The sequence below is a fragment of the Macaca mulatta genome, chromosome 2, assembly GCF_049350105.2.
Source record: "Macaca mulatta isolate MMU2019108-1 chromosome 2, T2T-MMU8v2.0, whole genome shotgun sequence".
In the NCBI taxonomy this organism is placed as follows: Eukaryota; Metazoa; Chordata; class Mammalia; order Primates; family Cercopithecidae; genus Macaca; species Macaca mulatta.
This window is the reverse complement of record NC_133407.1, coordinates 11,991,912-12,014,345: the sequence shown is the minus strand read 5'-3', so window position 1 is coordinate 12,014,345 and position 22,434 is coordinate 11,991,912. Positions and strand designations below refer to the sequence as shown.

General features: G+C 42.1%; 1 protein-coding gene across 2 annotated transcripts in view; it reads left to right on the top strand.

The window, feature by feature from the left end:
• The window catches only part of STAC (SH3 and cysteine rich domain), a 176,016-nt gene extending 167,477 nt beyond the window's left edge, over positions 1-8,539 (top strand). For both annotated transcript variants that reach the window (XM_001101503.4, XM_077991250.1), the window contains one exon: positions 6,729-8,539. In XM_001101503.4, coding sequence (XP_001101503.2) covers positions 6,729-6,827 — 99 coding nt within the window. In that variant the 3' untranslated portion in view covers positions 6,828-8,539. The remainder of the gene's footprint in view (positions 1-6,728) is intronic.
• Positions 8,540-22,434: the final 13,895 nt, after the last annotated feature.

Here is a 22,434-nt window from a genome sequence, read left to right as displayed (position 1 = left end):
TTTGGTTTTCTGTTCCTGTGTTAGTTTGCTAAGGATAATGGCCTCCAGCTCCATCCACATCCCTGCAAAGAATATGATCTTGTTGTTTTATGGCTGCTTAGTATTCCATGGTGTATATGTACCCCAAATTTGGGGTACATATATTTTGTTTATCCATATGTACCCCAAATTTGGGGTACATATATTTTGTTTATCCAGTCTACCATTGATGGGCATTTAGGATGAATCTATGTCTTTGCTATACAGCATGTTTTCTTTGCATCTCATTGCATCATCTCTTTACCTCAAGATATTTTCTCCTTATAACACTGAGGCCAAGTCTTCCTTCAACATACTGCATTCAGTATGTCTGAAAGGATAACTTTGAGACATATGTGCATATTTTCTGCAATTTTTAAAATGTTTTATTGTAATAGTCTTGGTCCTTTTATCCTGTGGTAGGTAGGATAACCCAAAGATGCCCAGGTCCTAATCTCCAAAACTTTGAATATGTTACTTTACATGACAAAAGGAACTTTGTAGATGTGATTAAGTCAAAGATTTTGTGACCAGTAGATTATCTGGATTAACAGGGTGAGCCCGCTATAATCACAGAGCTCCTTAGAAGAGGGAGACAAGAGGGCTAGAGTCAGATAAGGAGATGTGATGATGGAAGCTGAGGTCAGAGAGAGAGAGAGAGATTTGAAGATACTATGTTCCTGGCCTTGAAGGTGAAGGAAGGAGCCATGAGCCAAGGAATATAGGTGATGACTTCTAGAGCTGGAAAAGACAGGGAAACAGATTCTCTCTTGGAGCTTCTAGAAAGAATGCAGCCCTGCCAGCACCTTGTTCTTAGGACTTCTGAACTCTAGAATTGTAAGATAATAAATGTGTGTTGTTATAAGCCACAAAATTTGGGGTAATTTATTGTAGCAGCAATAGGAAACAAATCCAGCTTTTACACAAAGGGGCTTTGCAGATGTGATGAAGGTTATGGGCCCTGAGATGGGGAGATATCCTAGATTGTCTAGGTCGGCCTAATCTAATCACTTGAGCCCTTAAGAACAGAGAAATGTATCTGGCTAGCGTCAGGGAGATGCAACAGAAGAGGACAGATGAGAAATGAAGTAAAAGTGTAAGTCAAAGAGAGATAAAAGTACGAGAAAGACTCAGCCTACTATTATCGGATATGAAGATGGAGAAAGGGGACCACAAGCCAGAGGATGAGGGTGGCCTCTAGAAGCTGGAAACAGGCATCTCAGTCCTCCAGCCACAGGGAGCTGAACTCAGCATCAACCTAAATAAGCCTAAAATTAAATACTCCCCTAGAGAAAAAGCAAAGAAAGAATGGAATAGAGCCCTTTTGACTCCTTGATTTTGGCCTTATAAAACCCAAACCAGAGAAAACTAGCCAAGTCCACTAGACCTACAGAACTGTGATACAAATAAATGGTGTTGTTTAGGCTTCTCTAAGTTTGTGGTGATTTGTTACAACAGTAATAGCAAATGAATAAACATCTCAAGTTACAAAACTCAAACTCAACCTCGAAGGGTCTATTTTACTCCTATAATAAAGAGTCTGATAGAGGTCAGTTCTTGGGTTGATAATTCAGTGGCTTGATCCCCTGAGCAGAGAACCAAATTCTTCCACATTTCTGCTAAGCCATCCTTGAAATGGTGACTACGCCCCCTAGTGGTCACAGATGGCTGCAGCCACTCCAGGAATCCTTCCAGACAAAAATTTTCCTCCTAAGGCGTCTCTTTTAATAGGTGGGAGTGGGGGGACCTTTCCCAGAACTTCCCTAGCAGATATTTCATCTTGCTTCATTGGCTACAACTAAGTTCTACGTAAACCACTAAGAATCACTAACAAGGAGGATAACAACAGGACTTGGATCAATTAAATTTACCTAAGTTACATAGCATAGGGATGGGCAATAGAATGAAAGGCAGGACTCTGCCTCGTGGAAAAACGACAGAAATGACCATAAGTACCAATCATCAGTGCTTGCCTCAAGGTTTTAGTTATCCTAGAACAGTGAGTGATTGATGCAGAACTAAGGCTGCCCAGCTGAAACGATGAGTGAATTAGTCTGAGTCCAGCTCAGTTTCCACCATGCAAAAACCAAAGTAGAGAACATGGATACGTGATCAGAAGTCTAAAATGTCAAATATTGAACACTGAATGTTAACATTTAACTCCAAATCAAGGACCTGCAAGCCATTAAAGCATCTAGGCTCTGGAGAATGAGATTGGGAAGAAATTGAGTAAGTCATTCAAATCCAGAAGACCATAAATTGCCTGTGTCCCATACTAGGAAAGCAATGTTTCTGAGAGATGCTGAGGAGCTGGCCATAGCCTGGCCTACATGGTTAGGTATTAGTGCTAGGCTGGCTGGGGATGGATTGCTGTGTATGTGGGGTGCCTCTGCTCTGTATATGCTGTGCCTGCCTTGGTGTTGGGACATCAAGCTTACCACTGCTGCATACATGATGCTCATGTCAGTAAGCTGACTGGTCAGGTCAGGATTTATCACTATGGGAAGAAAATTTGTCCAGCTTTCAGGAAGTCTCTTTAGGTTAGAGAGAGGGAGGAAGGATGGAGAGAGAATGGGTGGCAAGAGAAAAAAAAAGAAAGAGGACAGATGAAGATAGGAAGGGAAAGGAGGAAAGTCAAGGGGAGGGGAGAGGAGAAGAGGGAAAGGGAAGGGAAGAGAGAGGAGGGGAAAGGAAAACAGAAATAATTGTTTTAAATAAATCTGACCACCTCATTCCTCCAATTAAAACTTTTTAACACCCTTGTGGTTAATACCAACAGTCATGTTTGCCCTTTTCCCATGCTGCAGAGCCCTGCGTTTTGTTCTGTTGACCACCTATATCTTAAATGACTCAGGCAATGCTGACTGAATTGATCCCATTCTCCTTGTTGGTGATGATTTCTGGTTTACCTGTGGCCCAATTCTAGTCCATGAGATAGGTCAGAAGGTCAGCCAAAGGCCTTAGCAGAGTTTAGCATGGCTTCCATTTCCTGCACACTTTAGGCTCTGACAGATTTTGTGGCTTCATCTTACACCCGTTATTCCCTCCATCTCTCTGTTCTGGTCCACTGAATTTTTTCCATTACTTCAAAGTGTCACAATCTCTTGATGCTGGAATTTGTTCTTATTCTAGTCTTGTTTTCCTCCTTCCCACACCTTTTTCTTTTTTCTTTAAATGTCACTTTTTCAAGAAGGTATTTCTTACCCCATTGGCTAGATCAGGTTTCCATAAGTATTTCCATTAGTACTTTTTTCTTCATTCATTAGGTTGTGCAAAAAAAAATTATGTTTTATGTTGTCAGTCAGATTACTAAATGTTGCCCACAGGACAATCAGCCATCAAAACAGCCACAGCCCTTGCACTTACCACGTTTTTGATGTCTCAATAAATTTCAGCTGGGACAGCTGTACCCAGAAAGCTCTGTCAGGGATCTGTCTGTCTTGTATTGCACTAGTTCCCAGCATTTGTAATGGTATCTAACACGTAGTAGGTACTCAATAAAGAGTTGTTGAATGAGTGAATAAATAAGAAAAGCAGGGAACTAAGGATCCTTAGGCAACAAAAATATCTCTAACTGGACCTGGTGAGTAAAACATTTCTACTGGGGAGATCAACTGTTCAATTACAGTTTGGAATTGAAGGGTTTTGGAGGACTTGGGACTTTCAGTGCTAAAATTAAGAAAGTCTGGAGGAAACCAAGACTAGTTGGTCACCCTCTATTTATGGCCCTGCAAACCAAAAGAGTTCCTCTGTCCTCACTTTCCACTCTTCCACCCATAACTAATCTCCTGGGAAGATATTTCCATTCTGCCTCTAAATGAATGGAAACGTTTCAGGCTCTGCCATTGTTTCCTAAAATGGTAGATCCTCAAGGCTGAGAGGTTATGTATTTTACCATCAGAATTTTAAACTCTGGATCCCTCATTTCTGGATAGAGTCAAAGCTACTGAAGCCTGTGTTCAGTCGTTTCTACTCATCATCTTCAAAATTTCTCATCCTTATAAAGGTCTCCCAAAATCAAAGCACTTTAGGGATGCCAAACTGAAAGGTTGAAAATAAGCCAGTGCATTCAACAAAGCATGAACCATCGTGCTTCTTGGCTTCCTATTTCAGAGACACTTCCGAACAACTCTTCTACAGCTTCTATCAAGCAATGTTTCCCTTCTACATAAAAACCTTGAAAGAGAAGAGAAAAAAGCAAAAGTCTATCTTATATACAGGCACACATTTGAATCTCGGTGGTTTTTTTGCTCCAAGAACTGAAATTTACTCTTCACAGAGATGATGAAATTCTCTGAAAATGACCCAAAAGACATTTTTTGGGTCAGTCGGTTTTTGTTTGTTCCAAGGCATGGAGTAATGGTGTAAGGCTCTTAGCTCTGGCCAGAATTTCAATGTTCTGACTCCTTGCCCAGTGTTCTCATTCTTCCACTTCACCACAATACAGCATCCTTGTGTGTATATGTCAATAAATTGTTTTCAAGTTTGATTTTTTAATTTCAGTATTTAAATTCAACATGTTTTCATGGTTCATGTTTCACCTAGAACCAGCCTACTCAAAGGGCAGGTGTTTATATTTTTATCGATGCTGACTGGTAGGACTTATATTAAGGGTTGTTGAGTTTTGACACATAGAAATAGGTGAGAAAACACACTCTTTGGCAAATTGTAAAGGTAAATCCTCCTCTCAAGGCATTTTTGTGTGTTCTTTCAAGACATACTGCCTGCTCATCACTGGAGCCTGCCCCCTTCAGTATTACTGGCATGGGCAATGGCAGGTCTCAGCTTTGCCACCCAGGCTGGAGTACAGTGGCGTGATCTCGGCTCACTGCAACTCTGCCTCCAAGGTTCAAGCGATTCTCCTGCCTTGGCCTCCTGAGTAGCTGGGATTACAGGCATGCACCACCACGCCCAGCTAATTTTTGTATTTTCAGTAGAGACAGGGCCAGGCTGGTCATGAACTCCTGACTTCAAGTGATCCGCCTGTCTCAGCCTCCCAAAGTGCTGGGATTAGAGACATGAGCCACTGTGCCCAGCCAGGTGTCAGCATTTTTTTTTTTTTTTATGGAGGTACAATTTTCCATTCTGATTAGACCCTATTATTCTGAGGGCAAAAACCATGTTTTGTGCTCCTTTTGTATCACCTAGGGCACCTGGTACTATGTTGGGCATGTATTTATTTATTTATTTTATACTCTAAGTTCTGGGATACATGTGCAGAAAGTACAGACTTGTTACCAAACATATGACAAAAAAACCTACACATCTCAGCTTTTGAAAATCAAGTAGTCCATCCCTTTTGAAGTCATGTCAAGGGACCTAACATAACCCATCAGCTACTTCTCTCACAGTGGCCCACATCTGGTCTTCATGAAACAGTCAACACATCCTCTACTCTTAGAGATTATCTCCTCTTCACTTCACTGTCTGAGCCTCTTTCTAGTCAAGTTTCTCACACAGTAGATTTCTGAAGTATGAGTGAGATACCTGTCCATTGTATGTCCCAAGCTCCAGGAGTCACAAATCAAGCTCTTTGAGTGTCCTATTCAAGTCCCTTCTTCTACATGATGGAAGAGCCCACTGTGGTGGCTTCTGTTGGAGCCTTGCTCACATCCCTTTCACCAGGTGGGTGCACTCATCTCCCAGTTGCTATGTTGGCCACCAACAACTCACAGCTGCCTTCTCAGGGAGGGCCTTTTGAGACAGCAGGACCCTCTATCCTGGAAGGTTATGCCCCTCAGGCTACAGGCCAGCCAATGGCCAATGACTGACTGACATAGGGTCCAAAAGTCTGAAACCCTAGCTTCAAAGTGACACAATTCTGTGATGCAATTCATGCTCCAGAGCTCCCAGGGGAACCAAGCTAGACTGCTTTCCAGCTGAAAACCTCTCGTTGCTGGGCTCCTTCCCCTGCCCCCATCCTGCATCCTTCACTTCCCACCCGCTGAGAGCACCCTCTCAATAAGCCACTTGCACAAGGATCCCTGTGTCAGGCACTGTTTCTAGGGAATCCAACCTAAGACAAGGTGAGGCAGGAGAAACTCACAACACAACAATAGTTCTGTTCATAAACCTCTTCTAATTTTCATCTGGCACATCCACCCTTCTATGCCCTTCAGTGGCCAATAGGTGGTGAGCGGCAAGAGTATCCAAATGAATGTTTATCAACTCCTTTTTAAAAGTCTAGCATAGGTGGCCTTACTTTGGAATATGGGAATTGTTAGCATCTATTTGCTTGAGGCCAGGAGTGAAATAGTTCCCTTTGGCTTCCCGATGTTATATGAGACGCATATAAAATTCTGAGCACATGACGGGAGTCTGCTGAATGATAGCTATTATTTTGGTCCTTTAAATAATATCTTGAGCACTCATTGCATGCCATATGCTAGGCTCCGTGACAAACATTCTTATCTCATTCTGTCCTCACAGTGACTCTTCAGAGGGTCACAGTACTATTAATCCTCATTTTATTGATCCTCATTCATAAAGCTAAATTTCAGAAAACATTGAATGCCTGGGCCTCATTCCAAAGCTAGGTTTTTGCCTAATTTTATATCAAATTCTCACTGTGCTCATTTCCCACCCTGAAACTACTCTCCCTTTTCCAGTTTGTTGCTCCTGCAACCTCAGTCAGCAGGGATTCAAGCTGCAGGTTCTAACTTCTTTCTTGCTGACAGTAAAGTCTTTTTTTTTTCTTCCTTGGCATTCAGATCTGCGTGAGTTCTGAAGAAGAGCAAGATGGCTTTATCAGAGTCCTCAGTGGAAAAAAGAAAGGCCTCATCCCCCTTGATGTCCTAGAAAACATCTGATTGCTGGCTCCTCCTCCATTTGCAGTAGGCAAGCTCTGCTGTGATGCCTCTGCCTCATCTCACACTGCGTCAACCCAGAGGAGCTGCCGCACTGACCCAGCCCCCCAGGAAACAGCGAGACAAGAATCAAGTATCTGAGACTGTGGAGTAACAGCCACAAAACAGAGGGCCCACTGCACACCATATCCAGGCCTCCCCAGATGGGGACGAGGCTGAGAGAGTCAGCAGGCAGAGCCAGATGCCATGCTTGGCAGCAGCAGTAGGATTATAAACCACAGCTGTCCCCCAGGATCCCACTCCTTTCCTGTCTGTGTGGTGTAAGTTAACACACTGGAGTGTGCTCCAGTTTGCAGGGTAGCCCAGTGCAAGATTCAGATCCATGTAGCCAAGTATTATTCTGGTTCCAGACCTATGTCACCAGTACCGGTCAGTCAGTGTCATCACATTTCAGGCCCCAAGCAATCTCTGTGCGAAGCATCAGAAAGGCCTGCTTCCCAGCCCCCAGCATTCCAGTGCTCCCCAGGCTCCCTCTCGTTGTGATTGTGCTATCCAGAGTGTCCAGCTTGTTCTTTCTTTCTCTTCAGTCCTCTGAGTACATCTGGTGGTGTGCATTAGATGTGAGGGCTATGTTGACATGGCATCACCTCCAAAGACCTGACCTGCCTAAAGACTGATGACAAGCCATCCTTCCTGTTGTTCTAGGTACTGGCCTGGGTAACAGAGCAGGACACAAGACATAGATACGGTGGGGAGGAGAAGTGGGGAAAGGTGGGGCAGAGAGTTCTTACTTATTGAAGATTATACAGCCCTTTGAGTTATGAAATCCCAGCTTGAGGGCGATGGACCTAGGGAAGAGACTATAACAAAAAGTCTACACTTTCATTTTACATCCTTTCTATTGGAGGCAGCATTTTTCCTTCATGCTGTCCTATAGGACTCCACTTTGGAGGTTGAACCTACTTTGCGGGAACTAGGAACTTGAAGGGGAATCAACAACAGCATCTTAGAAAAAATGTAGCCAAATTGGAATCCATTCTTCTTTAGGGCAGTATGTTATACCCTAGCAGATGTAAAATGGAAAATAATCCTAATGCTTCATCCTTCTGAAAGTAGAGGAACTAGGGGCCCAATTAGCATCATCTAGGGGAATCTCTATTACTCTGTACTTGTACTAATGTTTACAAGAATGCAATATACTGTGATGCCTTCCTACTCAAGCCTGCTAGCACTCAAACTTGCATCCTATTAGTCATTAATATGGTTAAACTTCAATTCACAATCACCTTGGAATCAATGTCAGTTTGATTTATTTTGTTACAGAGCAATAAAATCATTAGAACAATGGTTTTTAAAAGACTTAAGTGGATGCATCCTATGCATGTAAGCATTATTTCCCAAACCAAAGTGTCATTAGTCTCCATTTATTTATTTTGTTCCTACTCAGTGTGAAGTTGGGAACTGAGAGGGGATGGCTGCTGGTTTCACAGAAGTTTGGATGCCTTACTCTTATCTTAAAGCCAGCATCCAGAATTTCCTCCCTCTCTGATGCCACATGCAAAACCAGGTATACAATGGCAAGATGGATTCTTTGAGAGCCAGGGTAGATCATATGACCGCCTTTCTGTAAAATTGGATGCCTAGTACAAATGCTCTTTGCCTCTAATTCAGTATTCCATTTAATAAAACAACACAGTGGAAAGGAGCATCAGAAACATGTGTCTTGATCTCTTCTTTCTGTTGTGATACCCACTGACTTTTTGGCACAATGATGTCATATCATATGCATGTTTAATTAAGATGAATCTTAAAAATCAGTTTGCCTTTTACAGTTGAATAGAAAGAAGATGTGGACCGGGCGCGGTGGCTCAAGCCTGTAATCTCAGCACTTTGGGAGGCCGAGATGGGCGGATCACGAGGTCAGGAGATCGAGACCATGCTGGCTAACATGGTGAAACCCCGTCTCTACTAAAAAATACAAAAAATTAGCCGGGCGAGGTGGCGGGCACCTGTAGTCCCAGCTACTCGGGAGGGTGAGGCAGGAGAATGGCGTGAACCTGGGAGGCGGAGCTTGCAGTGAGCTGAGATCCGGCCACTGCACTCCAGCCTGGGCGACAGAGCGAGACTCCGTCTCAAAAAAAAAAAAAAAAAAGAAAGAAAGAAAGAAGATGTGGTATCTAGCCTCCAAGGTAGTCTCCCAAAGATCCTACCTCCTCATATTCTTTCCTTTGTGTAGTCCCTTCCCACACTGAATCAGGTCTGATCTTATGTGGCCAATAGAATACAGCAGAAGTAGTACTACAAAGCTGCCTTACTCTATTTTCTGTTTCTGTAACAGAATATCTAAGATTGGTTAATTTATCAAGAAAAGAGATTTATTTAGCTGACAATTCTAGAGGCTAGGAAGTCCAAGAAGCATAGTGCTGGCATTTACTTGGCTTCTGACGATGGCCATATGCTGTATCATAGTATGGCAGAGAAGCAGAATAGAAAGCAGGCATATAGAGAGAGACCAAACACAAGGAGCAGCTTTGATTTTTAACAACTCACTCTTGAAATAACAAACCCGGTCCCAAGAGAGCAAGAACTCACTCACACCCGTGGGATAGCATTATCTATTCATGACGGATTCTCCCCATGACCCAAACACCTCCCATTCAGCCCCACCTCCCAATATAGCCACAATGGCAATCAAATTTCAACATGAGTTTCAGAGGGGACAAACCATATTCAAAACATAGTAATGACCCCATTACTATGATTGCATCTGAGGTTAACTTTTAAAAGCAACTTTAGCCTTGATCTCTTGCAACATTCTCTGTTGGAACCTTCAGATACCATAAGAATTTCAACTACCCTGAGGCCACCATGCAGGAAAGACCCAGTGGAAAGACTACATATTTTATCACCGGAGGTGGCAGACATCACAGAGCAGAGATGAGTCATCCCTGCTGAGCCCTGCCCAAGTTACAGATTTATAAGCAAGATAACTACGTGGGGACTTTTTAAGTCACTAAGTTTTGGAGTGATTTGTCATACAGAAACAGATAACAGAAGCAGGGGTTTTGTAATTTGAGTCAAATTACAAAATTTGAGTTTGTTAGAAGAGAAAAATGCTCTCTCTGCACAATGAGGCCCAGAAGTGTTGCAAACATCAAGTGCTAGCAGGCAATTACCCCTCCAAATACAAGATATCTAGTATTCCCTAAAGATCTGGAGTCATCCAGACATAAGGGAAAAAGCAAGATGTTTCTCATAATATAGATTTTCATGAATGCTTACATAAACACAGATTTTAGGAGCCACAACTTTTCTTCTCCCGCCTGTCTGCAGAAATTACAAGCACAAGGATAGCTATGGCCTGCCAAAGTCTTAAAGGTTTGCAAGACTCAGAAAATGGCTAAAAGAAGGACCACAGTTTTTGAGTGAAGAAGAGATGAAGACCTCAGGAGATACTCTGGTGAGGAGACAGGGAAGGAGGGGAAGTGTCCATATGAAGAATAAAAAGGGAAACTGAGGGATATGCTTTGTAGTGTACGAAAACAGCCTTGTACCCCCTTACCTCCTGCCCTTGCCTATAGCCAAGGGATGGTACATACCTAGCTGCACCAGGGAAGATATGCCCTATACTTCATCACCAGTGCTGTAAGATTTTACTTCTATTATAGTAAATTTGAAATGAAGAACTGAGTGAGCCTTCCTCAGGGCTCCAGAAAGTGGAGAATAGAACTCCCTTTACCTCCCATCACTAGCAGACATCTACAGCACCTTTCACGTGGGCAGCAGGGCTACAAAGAGAGTCCATGTGTAGATATCCAGATGGCTAGATTTCACAGACAGTTAGAAGTCCAGATGGCTAGATTTCACAGATGGTTGATTTCACAGACCACTCTTCCTTCCTAACTACACAACACACACCACCACCACCATGACCACCCATACACACATTCTCATTCACTCCCATTAAGAGGAAGAGTCCAGCATTTGGGTTGCATATTTAGAGTAGGTAGTGGAGTAGAACATGGTAGGATCTATTAGAGTTAGTCTTCTTTGCTGCTAAAGAGAGAAAAATAAAACCAGTGGGAAGATCACAACACCTTGGTGTCAAGTACTGTTAAAAGGCAAAAGAGCCAGTTGTCCAGGAAACTGGCTACTCCAAGGAGGAGAGAGCCAAGAAGGAAATCTACTGGCCAGCCTCAGCCTACAGCCAGGTCCAGTCAGAGATGCAGCTGTGAAAAAGTGGTGTGTGGGAGAAAAAAGCTGAGATTTAAATAAAGTGAACCTGACTTCTTTACTCAGGACTTCTCAGAACTTTTAATTTGCTAATTCTCACGGTAAATCTCCAAAAAGGAAATTTAACACTGTGGATCACCTATTAGCCTCTCCTAAAATAACATTCCAAGGAACATAGTTTGGGAAATTCTGCAGTAAAGAATTCTCATATCAGATCACCCAAAAGCCCCTATGCTTCTACTATCCCCTGTCTTCCTACATCTCACTGAAATACTTACAAAGAGCAAAAGCACACAATCATAATGATAAGAATGAAGACGATCTACTCTGGGATCTGAGTTGGTAGGAGAATAAACTAAAGTGGGAACCTGTATACTCCAAGAGTGAAAAACTCCAGAGAAAGTAGCTTTATCGCACTGATAGCTGTAGCAAATACCAGCAGGGAGTAGGCTGTATAAATCTGGGAATAAAAGAAAATTCATCATTGCCCAAAATAGCATCCCCAGGAAACTGAGTGAGCAGGTGTGCTCCACAGATTTATCACAAAACAGAAACTCTTAAAAATAACTCGGACAGAGCCGGGCACGGTGGCTCAGGCTTGTAATCCCAGCACTTTGGGAGGCCGAGATGGGCGGATCACGAGGTCAGGAGATTGGGACCATCCTGGCTAACACGGTGAAACCCCGTCTCTACTAAAACTGCAAAAAATTAGCCGGGCGAGGTGGCGGGGGCCTGTAGTCCCAGCTACTCCGGAGGCTGAGGCAGGAGAATGGCGTGAACCCGGGAGGCGGAGCTTGCAGTGAGCCGAGATCCGGCCACTGCACTCCAGCCTGGGCGACTGAGCCGAGACTACGTCTCAAAAAAAATAAAAAACTCGGACAGAAAATTAAAACTAGTTTAATGACATCCTGTAACTATCTCGTAGGTTTTACTAAGTTGCCACTCTGTTGTGTGTTTCATACCACACCTGGTATTTTGACCCTTAGAACATGTTTTTTGTTAGATTCCAATGAGAAGTTTTAAATAGTCTTTAATCTTCCTGTGGATAATACAAATTTATCAATACTTTGAAATTTTAACAAGATAATAGCCATTTATTTTAACAGTCCCCTTTTGCAAATGAAAAGATGGCAGGGTTTTTTATCAGCTCATTGTCAAGCTTACACAAATATTGAACATCCTCCGTGTCTTCATGGAAGTCAGGACATACTAAAGTCCTGGAAACACACCCAGGAAAAACACAAGACCTGTTTCCAAGATCGTGGATCATCTTTCGAATTCCTCCCCTGGCATTATTTACTCAGGTTTTCAAGTTATTGCCTGAATCCATCTTTTTCTATACATGGTAAAATTTTTCTTTGTCTATCTTTGTTTTTATCAGCTGTTTGAAAATTATGTGCTTAGTTTATTTACTTTTACTCTTTATTTGAGTAATAAAAATCATCCAAGGTTATAAATTTTCCTCTGAGTTCAGCTTTGACCACATTAGTTAGCTGATTCTATTTTCATTCACTTATAAATTATCTTTAGTTACAGTTTTTATTTTTTATTTGATTTTTAGTGTGTGTTAATTAAACCATTGTACACTATAGTCAGAAAATATGGTACATATGATTTCTGCTTTGAAGACCTAATTGGCATGTTGTTTTGTGCTCTATTATTCATCTTTATAAATGTTCAGTGGATGCTGGGGGAAAAGTCATGTCTTTAGTATACAAAGTTCAACGTGTATCTATTAAACAAATCCTTTAAGCATCCATATCTTTTTTTTTTTTTTTTCTCTTTTGAAACAGTTTCACTCTGTCACCTAGGCTGGAGTGCAATGGTGTGATCTCATCTCACTGCAACCTCTGCCTCCCGGGTTCAAGCAATTCTCCGCCTCAGCCTCCTGAGTAATTGGCATTACAGACGCCTGCCACCACACCTGGCTAACTTTTTTTAGTAGAGACAGGGTTTCACCCAGTTAGTCAGGCTGGTCTTGAACTCCTGACCTCAGGTGATCCACCCGCCTCAGCCTCCCAAAGTGCTGGGATTACAGGTGTGAGCCACTGCACCCTGCCTAAATATCTATATTCTTATTTATTTTTACTCATGTGCTCCATCAAAGACAAGGCCAAGCAACAGTGTGGTTGAAATAAAAGATATTCTACAAGGACCTCCAATCACTTCCTTAGAGCCAGCCGTGGAGGGAGGAAATAGCAGCCAGTTCTTTCTGCCGCAGTCTCCCTTTCTATAATAAATATAGGATGAATCACTCGGGTCATTTCCTAAGTAAACATTCTCTTTAGGTCCCCGGAGCAAACTGTAAAGGAACCACTTTTAAATGAAGATGTTCCAAAGATATTCTTAGAAAACTTCAATTTCAAATGCAGAGTATTTGGGTCATGGAATCTTGACAGAAAGATAAATTACAATGAAACCCACCGTCACTGTTGAAAAACTGTTAAGGGTTTTTCTGATAAACTCAAAGAAACTTACAAGTTCCTAATTTTAAGGCAGTGGAGTCCTTTCTTTCCTTCATGTTAGGCGTATAAGAAATGAAATACTGAAATATATCTTCTACTGGAGTGGTATTCCTAGAAGCACATAAAGAGTGCATAACGTGGGTTTGGGATAATCAATCTTATCCTGATATAAATACTTGCTGCATGGTAAGAATTCATTTATTCCTGACAATAATCCTGACAGCTGAGTCTTATTGTCTCCATTTTTCAGATGGAGAAACTGAGACTCATAAATGTTAGATCACTTGCCCAAGGTAACACAACTGGTAAAAGTTGGAATGAGGTTTTGCACCTAAAACAGCATACCTAGCGCTCCTAAGTGGCTGGCTAGTGAGAGCATTTGGTTGCAAAATTAAATGTTGGAGTTGCAGAATAACACACAGGCAATAATTATTATTGGTGTCATGCCTTACTATATAGTTTATTGTAATTATTTCCTTGATGATAATAATAGTTTCAAGTTAAGGATTTATAGGTGATTATAGCAAAAAGCATACAATGATATAGAGGTGGTGCCAGAAGAACTTATGACTTTCCAAGGATCCGTGAGACACACCCTCAGCCTTGCAGACTGAGGAATCTGACGTGTTGGCGCATGGAGGAGAACTTCACTTCTCAGAGTAGGACTTACATTTACCAACCTCAAAAAGTCACATAAGCCCAAAAATAATAATTTATGAGCTCACATTGAAAATAATATAGTCATTATGTTGAGGGACAAACTTTACTGGCGTATCTATCCTACTTGGTCTCCCTGAGGGCAACTGCATTAAATCTCTCCCGTACTTGGAAGGGCACCAAATGACTATGGAGGTTAGAGATGTGTTTGGTAGCATCCAACTCACATAACCTGAAAGAGCCACATGCACAATAAGATTGATCTTGACAGTGGTACCCACCATATTGGATAGTTGTTGGATAAGATTTCCTCTCTTCATCCAGTGCTTCAAATGGCCAGTGCTCACTTTTGCATTAGTGATCTCACTTTGTCTATGTTTTCATAGTATAGAAATATGTCCCCTTCTCAGAGGCACATTTCTTACTTTCAGGTAAGTCTTGCCGTAACCAGGGAGTGCCTGTTTTCAAAAAGAGTTTTAATCTCTCCAATTTTATCTAGAGTGTGCTTAACTTTCTGAAATTTCAACTTTCAAAAAGCAAGTATGCCCTTATTTCCAAGTTCTCAAAGATTGAGTCTTTGGATGGGGTTCGTATCACAGCTCCAAGGCATGCCACCTACAAGACTGATAAGGGTGACAATCACATAATGAACTGATTAAATATATTCATACCTAAGAGTATCTAAATTTGGGCATGGTGAATCACAAGCTGCTGGTTTCAAGACACCGAGTTTTCTTTGGTCATGACAATGTATTATGGTTTGAATGTGTCTTCCAAAGTTCAAATGTTGGAAACTTGATCCCCAATGCAGTAGCGTTGGGAGGCAGGGCCTAATAGGAAGTGTTTGGGTCATGGGGTCACTGCCTTCATGAATGGGTTAATGTCTTTATCTTGGAAGTGGATTCATTCTCTCTTGTGCCCTCTCTTTGCCCTTCTGCCTTTCATCATGGGATGATGCAGCAAGGTCTTCACAAGATGCTAACACCTCAATATTTGGACTTTCCAGCCTCCAGGATTGTAAGCCAATAAATTTCTGTTTATTATAAATTATCCAGTCTGTGATATTCTGTTATAGCAACACAAAATGAACTAAGACACAATGGTTGTTCTTTTTGCGGTAAAATCAACAGGTATTTGTTATAGTTTACTGGGAAAGATGGTAATCAAACAAGTAATACTAAAAATGTGTGATTAGTGCTACAATAGAGAAAGTACAGTGAACCATAAGAGCATGCTGGGACTTTACTGGTTTCATTAGGCGTAGGACCTACAAAGCTCAAAGCTCTCATGCTAAAAATGTTCTCACTTTCCAAAAAGGCAATTTTATATTGGAAGTATGGTAAGGCAGCCTTCTTTCCGCTCTTTCTCATATAATTTCCCAATACCTGAAGCACTTTAGTTTCACTAGAACTTACGGATGATGAGGGAGGGTATTTTGTGGAGATTGGGCAGAGTTAGATTTTGTGGACTAAAGGTTTTTTTGTGGGTTTTTTTTTTAACTTTTTAGCACAAATGTTTCCAATTGTGTGGGCCCTTCATGTTGGAGTGTTGACTATTTGAGCAATATTAGCAGTATTAGTAGAAGATTGGGTGAGGGATAGAGAGGCTGGTGAGGAAGAGAGGATGGGGTTAGGTGGAGGCATGATGGTGGCCATAGGAGAAACAGGCTGCTGACTTATGCAACATATCATTCCAAAGAGGGTATAGGTTCATATCTCATCTCTAGAGAAATGTCCTAAAAAGAATAATCCATCCAGGTAAGTCCCCATCCTTCCCACATCTGTCCCGATGTTTAGGACCCCGGAAGAAAATTATTTACAGAATAATAAGGGTTAAAGCATCATCAAAATGGAAACAAATATATAGGCTTCTTCACAACTAAAGGAACCAGATTTTTTTTTAAATCACAAGCATCTTGTGATTTGGGCCAAATTCCTGTCATTCATGATGGATCTCAAAAGAGCCTTCGTAGTACAGAGAGATCCCAAACATGAAACTGCTCACCCCTAATGCTGCCAAAGTTGCTTTTCTCCCTTTCAATCACAGGCAGCTGGGGGGTGGGGGGAGAGTCGAAACATTAAATACTAAGAAATTAGTTTACATCTTTTGCAGATGTGATATTAAAAACATAAAATTCAATGCAATGAAGCAGTGCAGGGCAAATCATATTGATCTAGTGCTGGGAATAAATCTGTGAGCTTTCAGGACCAAGAAACATCTACTGCACTCACAAGAGAATCAGCCATCTGAGAAGTATCACATACTCTGCAGAAAAAGAGTGGAACAAGGAGGTTAGGCCGGGCATGATGGCATGCACCTATAGTCCTAGCCACTTGGGAGGCTGAGGCAGGAGGGTCACTTGAGCCCAGGAGTTTGAGGCTGCAATGAGTTACGATTGGTCCACTGCATTCCAGCCTAGACAACATAATGAGACTTTGCCTCTAAAGTAAAATAAAAAGAATGGGACAATGAGGGTCTATGGACTCAGCCAAGAGGGCAGTAGCAGGACTCAGATGAGGTTCCAGATACAGCAAGCTGTCGGATGGGGATGGGGCAGCACCAGGCAATGAAGAATCACCAACAGTGTAGCAAGACTGAGCAGGTTGTACTCAGCTCTGTGTCTACTGAAGGAAGAAATACTTAAAGAGCCCTTGGTTTGAAGTGTGAGACCCTCAACACACCAGCTGAAATAACAGAAGATTGATGCTAACGTGACTTCTAGAAAGGGTAGTTGCTGTTACCTGCAGGGCTTTGGTTTTGCTGAGGAGCCTGCAAGCTGGACCACGGCTGAACTTTCTTGAACCCTTGAAGAAAGCCCCCATACCCCTAGTCCAATGAGACTCATTAAGGACCTCTGATCTCCATAGTTCTAAGATAATACACTTGGATTGTTTAAGCCACTAAGTTTGTAGTCATTTGTTACAGCACCAATAGGAAACATGCAGCATTGCACTGCCACTTGGAAAGGTGGAGAGATAACAGGAGAAATTTAACTGAACCCCATTGGTATGCCTAAAGAATACTGAGTTCCCAAAACTCAGAAAAAGCCAACTAAGGAGAATGGGAAAAATCTACTAGCATGGTGCTAATGTGTAACCAGTATAGGAAAGTTATTATCTCCTTTGCCAAGCTAGCCTCTGAGGATGAGAAAAGTGGGGAAAGATTCCTCAGTTTGGCCACTAGGATTATATCCAAGGGCACACTGTCCCTGCCACCTTGGGGCCTACATTGAGGATGCTACTGCAGTGCATGTTCTAATTAGAAGGCAAGGAATTCCAGAATGTGTGTATACACACATACATGCACACATGCATACATGCACACACACACACACACACACACACACACACTCAGATGGAATTTATACTGCACTCCGGTAAAGATTTAAGCAGTTATTTCTTCTTTGAGTCAGTTGATTGATTTCAAAGCCAGTCTCTCCCTGTTTTTTACACAAGAAGCAGCCTCAGTGCTTAGGCCTCTCTTTTCTTGCATCTCTCTTTAACCCTTTCCTCCTCCACTGTCCCCACTACCACCACCATCCAGAGACTACCACACTCAGAAATATTCCATCACCTTGAGGAAATGATACCTTTCTTATATCTTGTAAATTTCGTAGCCTTCAGAGAAGAATGTTAAAAATCTGTTTTCCTCCTTCCAGTTTTTATTTTTCTCAGCAGGGAAGGGTACATTTTGGTCGCAGTGACCTCTGGCTTTGTGTGACCTGGGAAACAAAACAGAATCAAAGATAAGCTCTGGTCTGATGATAAGGAGGTAATGAGATATGAGCATTTCCACCTTAGCCTGCAATTTATTTCTGAAATACATTCTATATTTATGTCTCAACACAGATCAATCATTACCAGCAATGAGTAACTGATAAAGCATGAGAGAAAGAGGTATGTAAGCAAGAGAAGATTCTGGGAAACAAGAATATAACATGCTTGGGGTAATATAGGCAGGTGAAGGAACCCAAGAAAAGGTTTATGGGGTATCATGAAGTATAGGTGAAAATGACATTCAGTAAGGGTTCTAACTGGTGTTGGGGTGAAGACAGACTTGGTATTGGGAGAGCTGAAACAGAAGGGAAGACACATTAAGAGCAAGAGAAGAGCAGGCTAGCAACGAGGGAGGCCGTGACTGAGTGGCAGTCTGCAGCCATATAGGGCAACAACAAGAGACCCATGGCAGGACAGCAAGGTCAGGCAGCCTGTTTGGCAGCAACCTGCTGGCACCGTGTGCTCACAGCTCCTCCACCATTGCAATGCCTTTTTTGGTGGTGGTTCTTCCCCAGAGCCAACCTTAAAGCCAGAATCATCCTCCTAAAGTATCATTTTGATCCTGTTGCCACCCTGTTAAAAACCCTCAAAGGGCTTCCCCAGGGATACAGAAGCAAGTTCAGCCTCTGCAGTGGAGGTTCCTTCAGAGGCCTCAGACCAAACTCAGCTCTTCTGAAACTGCATAGCCCTGCCCTGAATTTCTCAAGTGGCGTCTATCACTTCCTGTTTGACTAGTGTTAATTTTAAAAATTGATTTCAGTGAATGGACTTTTTGAAGGCAGAATGCTAGGCTTGATTGCCTTGCAGATGGTAGTCAAGGGAAACTATCTCTGTGATCATTTCAGAATGCCATGGAGTATTGACATCATCAGAAAAATCACTGTTACCAGCACACTCTCGCCTCTTACATATCCAGGTCACGGTACTAGATGACCATGAGTTTTGTCTACAGGAGGTTAGATCAGTCAACAAAGCCCACTAAGATAGAGATTAAATCCAAGATCTGAACTAGAGATTTGATTATATTCTATTCCTTGCAAGAAACTCCAGCTTCAGCCCCAGTCACAAGGTGTGGGTGTGATGTTGCAGATCCATTGCCACCTCCACAAAAGCAACTTAAAGAACACTCGCTGACAGGCTGCTCCACAAGGCCCCCTTGTGCATCCACCCCTCCAATCTCTAGTGCTCTTAGAGCAGCTCAGCTCAGGTGGGGATTGGGGGAAAAGGATAGGAATTATTTGCATGTTATGATTTTTAAGTCTCAAATTACAAGTAATCTTAAAAGTAAAGATCATTGAGTAAATCTGTGTCTTAGATTAACTATAGGACTTGTGAGCACCCAGAAGGAGGAACTGCAAACTGTTTCTGAGCTGCACTAGCTCAAGCTGGAAGCAAAATTCAGTCTCCTCACCATTGTTTACGAGAAATCCACTCCCATAAATCATGTGTTGAGTTTAGTAGACTCAACCTGATGCTATCAACAAAGAGTCTCAGAAGGAGTCCTGGCACTTGGTTTTTCACTATCTCCCTGCCCTTCTTTCCTGATCCCTTTTGATTCCTCCCACCTTGCTCCCAGGAGCTCCAAATTCCTCTCACTCTTTTAAACAGTGTGTTTCTCTCCAGCTCCTTCCTTCCCTTTGCACAACCAAACACACTAAAGTGCTCAACAGGACTAGAAATCTCCCTTTTAACAAGACTTACTATCTGCACAAGAACTTAGATTACAGTTAAAATTATACAAATACCATGTTTAATTACCAAGGAAAGCCTCCACTTAAAACAGTGACCTAGAGGAGCTCCAAGGGTTTCTCCCCTCCAGACCCTTTCCCTGGTTCCTGCCCAAGAGGACACATCTCCACGCCAAGCATCTCACTATACTTCTTCATACACTATCAATCTGTGCGACATGGCAAGGCAACTGGGATTGTCTTTCTCTGTATTCATGTCATGTTTCTGACACCTACTTCTGAAAGTTTCACTATTTCAACTGAGCTGACTCTCTGCTCATGTGAATACAATGTGTACTTATTTATTTATGCCTTTCCTTCATGCTGAACACAAAATGATTTTTATTGGGCTTATGGTTTGAGATTTGGATAATTAAAGCAAACATATTTCTTTTGGAAAGTCACTTTTCCAACATACCACATACAAGAAACAATGAGGGATTCTTAGTGATGGTTCACTCTTGGAAAAATAGAAATCATAGCCCACACCAAACAGCAGAAACAGAGTGACCCAAAATGCCATGACTTTACTGCAGTAGTTTTCTAATAATACTTCTGCTTTCTCTTAAATATTCGCCTTCTTCGGTTCTCTAGAGCTTCCCAGCACTGAATGCATTTGGCCTTCCCGTCACATGAATAGAGTTGTTATTTGTTTCCCGCTTACACAACCATTCTTTGAAGGAGCCTAATCTGTTTCCTAAGTGCACAAGAACAGTAACAACATTACTTGCTCTTGTATAAGTTTAGATATATTACAAATGTAATTATGTGCTCTAAAATATAATAGCTATAGTCTTTACAAGTTTATTTTATATTTATTTTATTTCTATTACCACTGCATCACAAGAAAGGACATAAATAGTAAACCTTAAATAATAGAGCTGTTAAGCTAGAAAGCAACTATTAGCGTTTGATAAGATTGTGAGATGAGCATAGTTTTTTGTTTTTTTTTTTAATACAAGCAACCTAATTTAGTTCCTTACTGGCTGGTGGCCTTGGACAAATTATTTAACTTTTCTGATCCTCAGAGATAATCATATCCAACCGAAAAGATGTTGAGCGAATTAAAGGAAATATTTATGTGAAAGGGTATATTGCAGTGGCACAGAGAAGGGTCACTTTTCTTGTTTTACTATTTTTGTCCCCCAAGAGTGGTACTATCCTAGTAAGAGGCAGTTGCACTGTAGTAATTTTTTGAATATAAAAATTCTTACTGCACAAATAAGTAGTTTTTTAATAGTGACTTAGTCTCATGTGGTAAATATTTTCAGAGTATCTTTTGTTCAGTATGTGAATAGTTGATAGTTAATAAACCAGCATAGTACATGCTGGTCACTCCGATTCCCCCACTTAACTTGCCTGAGCACAGTGCAAAGCAGGGTAAACCAAAGATTGAGCCATGCCTCTGCTGACTGACTGCCATGTCCTTCAAGAGCTATGGGCAAAATTCTTTATGCTTATATGGTCCCTATGTCTGAAACACTCAAAGCATTTTTCCAGAGGTTAAACTGGGGCTTTCATATGACCTGGTTAATAAATGTCAAGTCTTCAGTGTGAAGCCTCAGAATGTCCTTTTGAGGAAGGTGGCTGACAACTTTATCTTCCATACAAACAAACTGAGGCATGGAGAAGATAAATCAGAGGACTTGTTATGGATTCTTCATTCCTTATGCGTACACTTGTAGTTTATCTATGAAGACCAGTGTTTCACGGGGGTGCACAGAAAGCCAGCAGGAATCCCCAGAGATCATGGCTGTGGTTTCTTGGAGAAGGCAGCCCACCATTCTAATGTGGTTGAGAGGATTACGGTACTGGGGTCGAGGGGTGCTGAGGCAGGGTCTGTCTGAACTGGGTAAACAGTCTGAGTCAGTGAGGTTAGGAAAAGCAGGTAAGCTGGAACTCCAAAGGCGTGCAGTGTGATACCTCTCATAGGAAACAAAAAGTTCCCGTTTTGGACCAAGTTTCCATGGCTACAGTAAACCTCTTCTCAGGAGGAAAGAACAGCTCCAGCAGGGCCTAAGAAGAAGGGCCTTTGTGCATGGAGAGGACTGGAGTGCTCTGATCAGCAGCTGTGAGAGGACAGAGCTCCAACCTGCCAGCTTGAAACACTGGCAGTAACCGTGACAGGAAGAAGCAGAAAGACTTCCAACTCATGGCAACCACCTCCACCACAAACACAGTGGGTCTTGGGGACCATCACCCTCCTTTACACCTTGACAACACAGCGAAGCTCAAAACACTTTTCCCAGAATTCCCATCCCCGAATGATTCCATGTCAGTGAAGGTCACAAGATAAATACTGCATGAGATTTAAAAAGCAGAAATGAAGCCACAGCCATGTTTTTGATGCTCTGAAGGTCAATAGGAGGCACGAGGCACTTTGGCAGTTCACTCACATTGTCACTGGCTGTTCTTCCAATTCCTGCTTTATCTTCTCCTTCAGCTTCTTCACACACGTACACAGCATCTTACCAAGGGGTGCAGCTGCTCCCGCATGTTAGTCATGGCATCGAGTTTGCTGGTGGGAAGAGACAGACTTGAGTTCCAATTCCTCCTCATGGGGTCCAGCTTGTCTTTGCTTTTGCTCACATCCACCTTTCTTATCTAGCTGCCGGCCTGGGTACCCTCATGCTACTTTAGGCCCAACACTAGATGAAGAGATACACAGTCTGACATAGGCTCCTCCCCCAGGTCTCTACAAAATCACATCCTTATAATAAATTTTGTTTTCTTTATTACTTAGAGTAGTCTT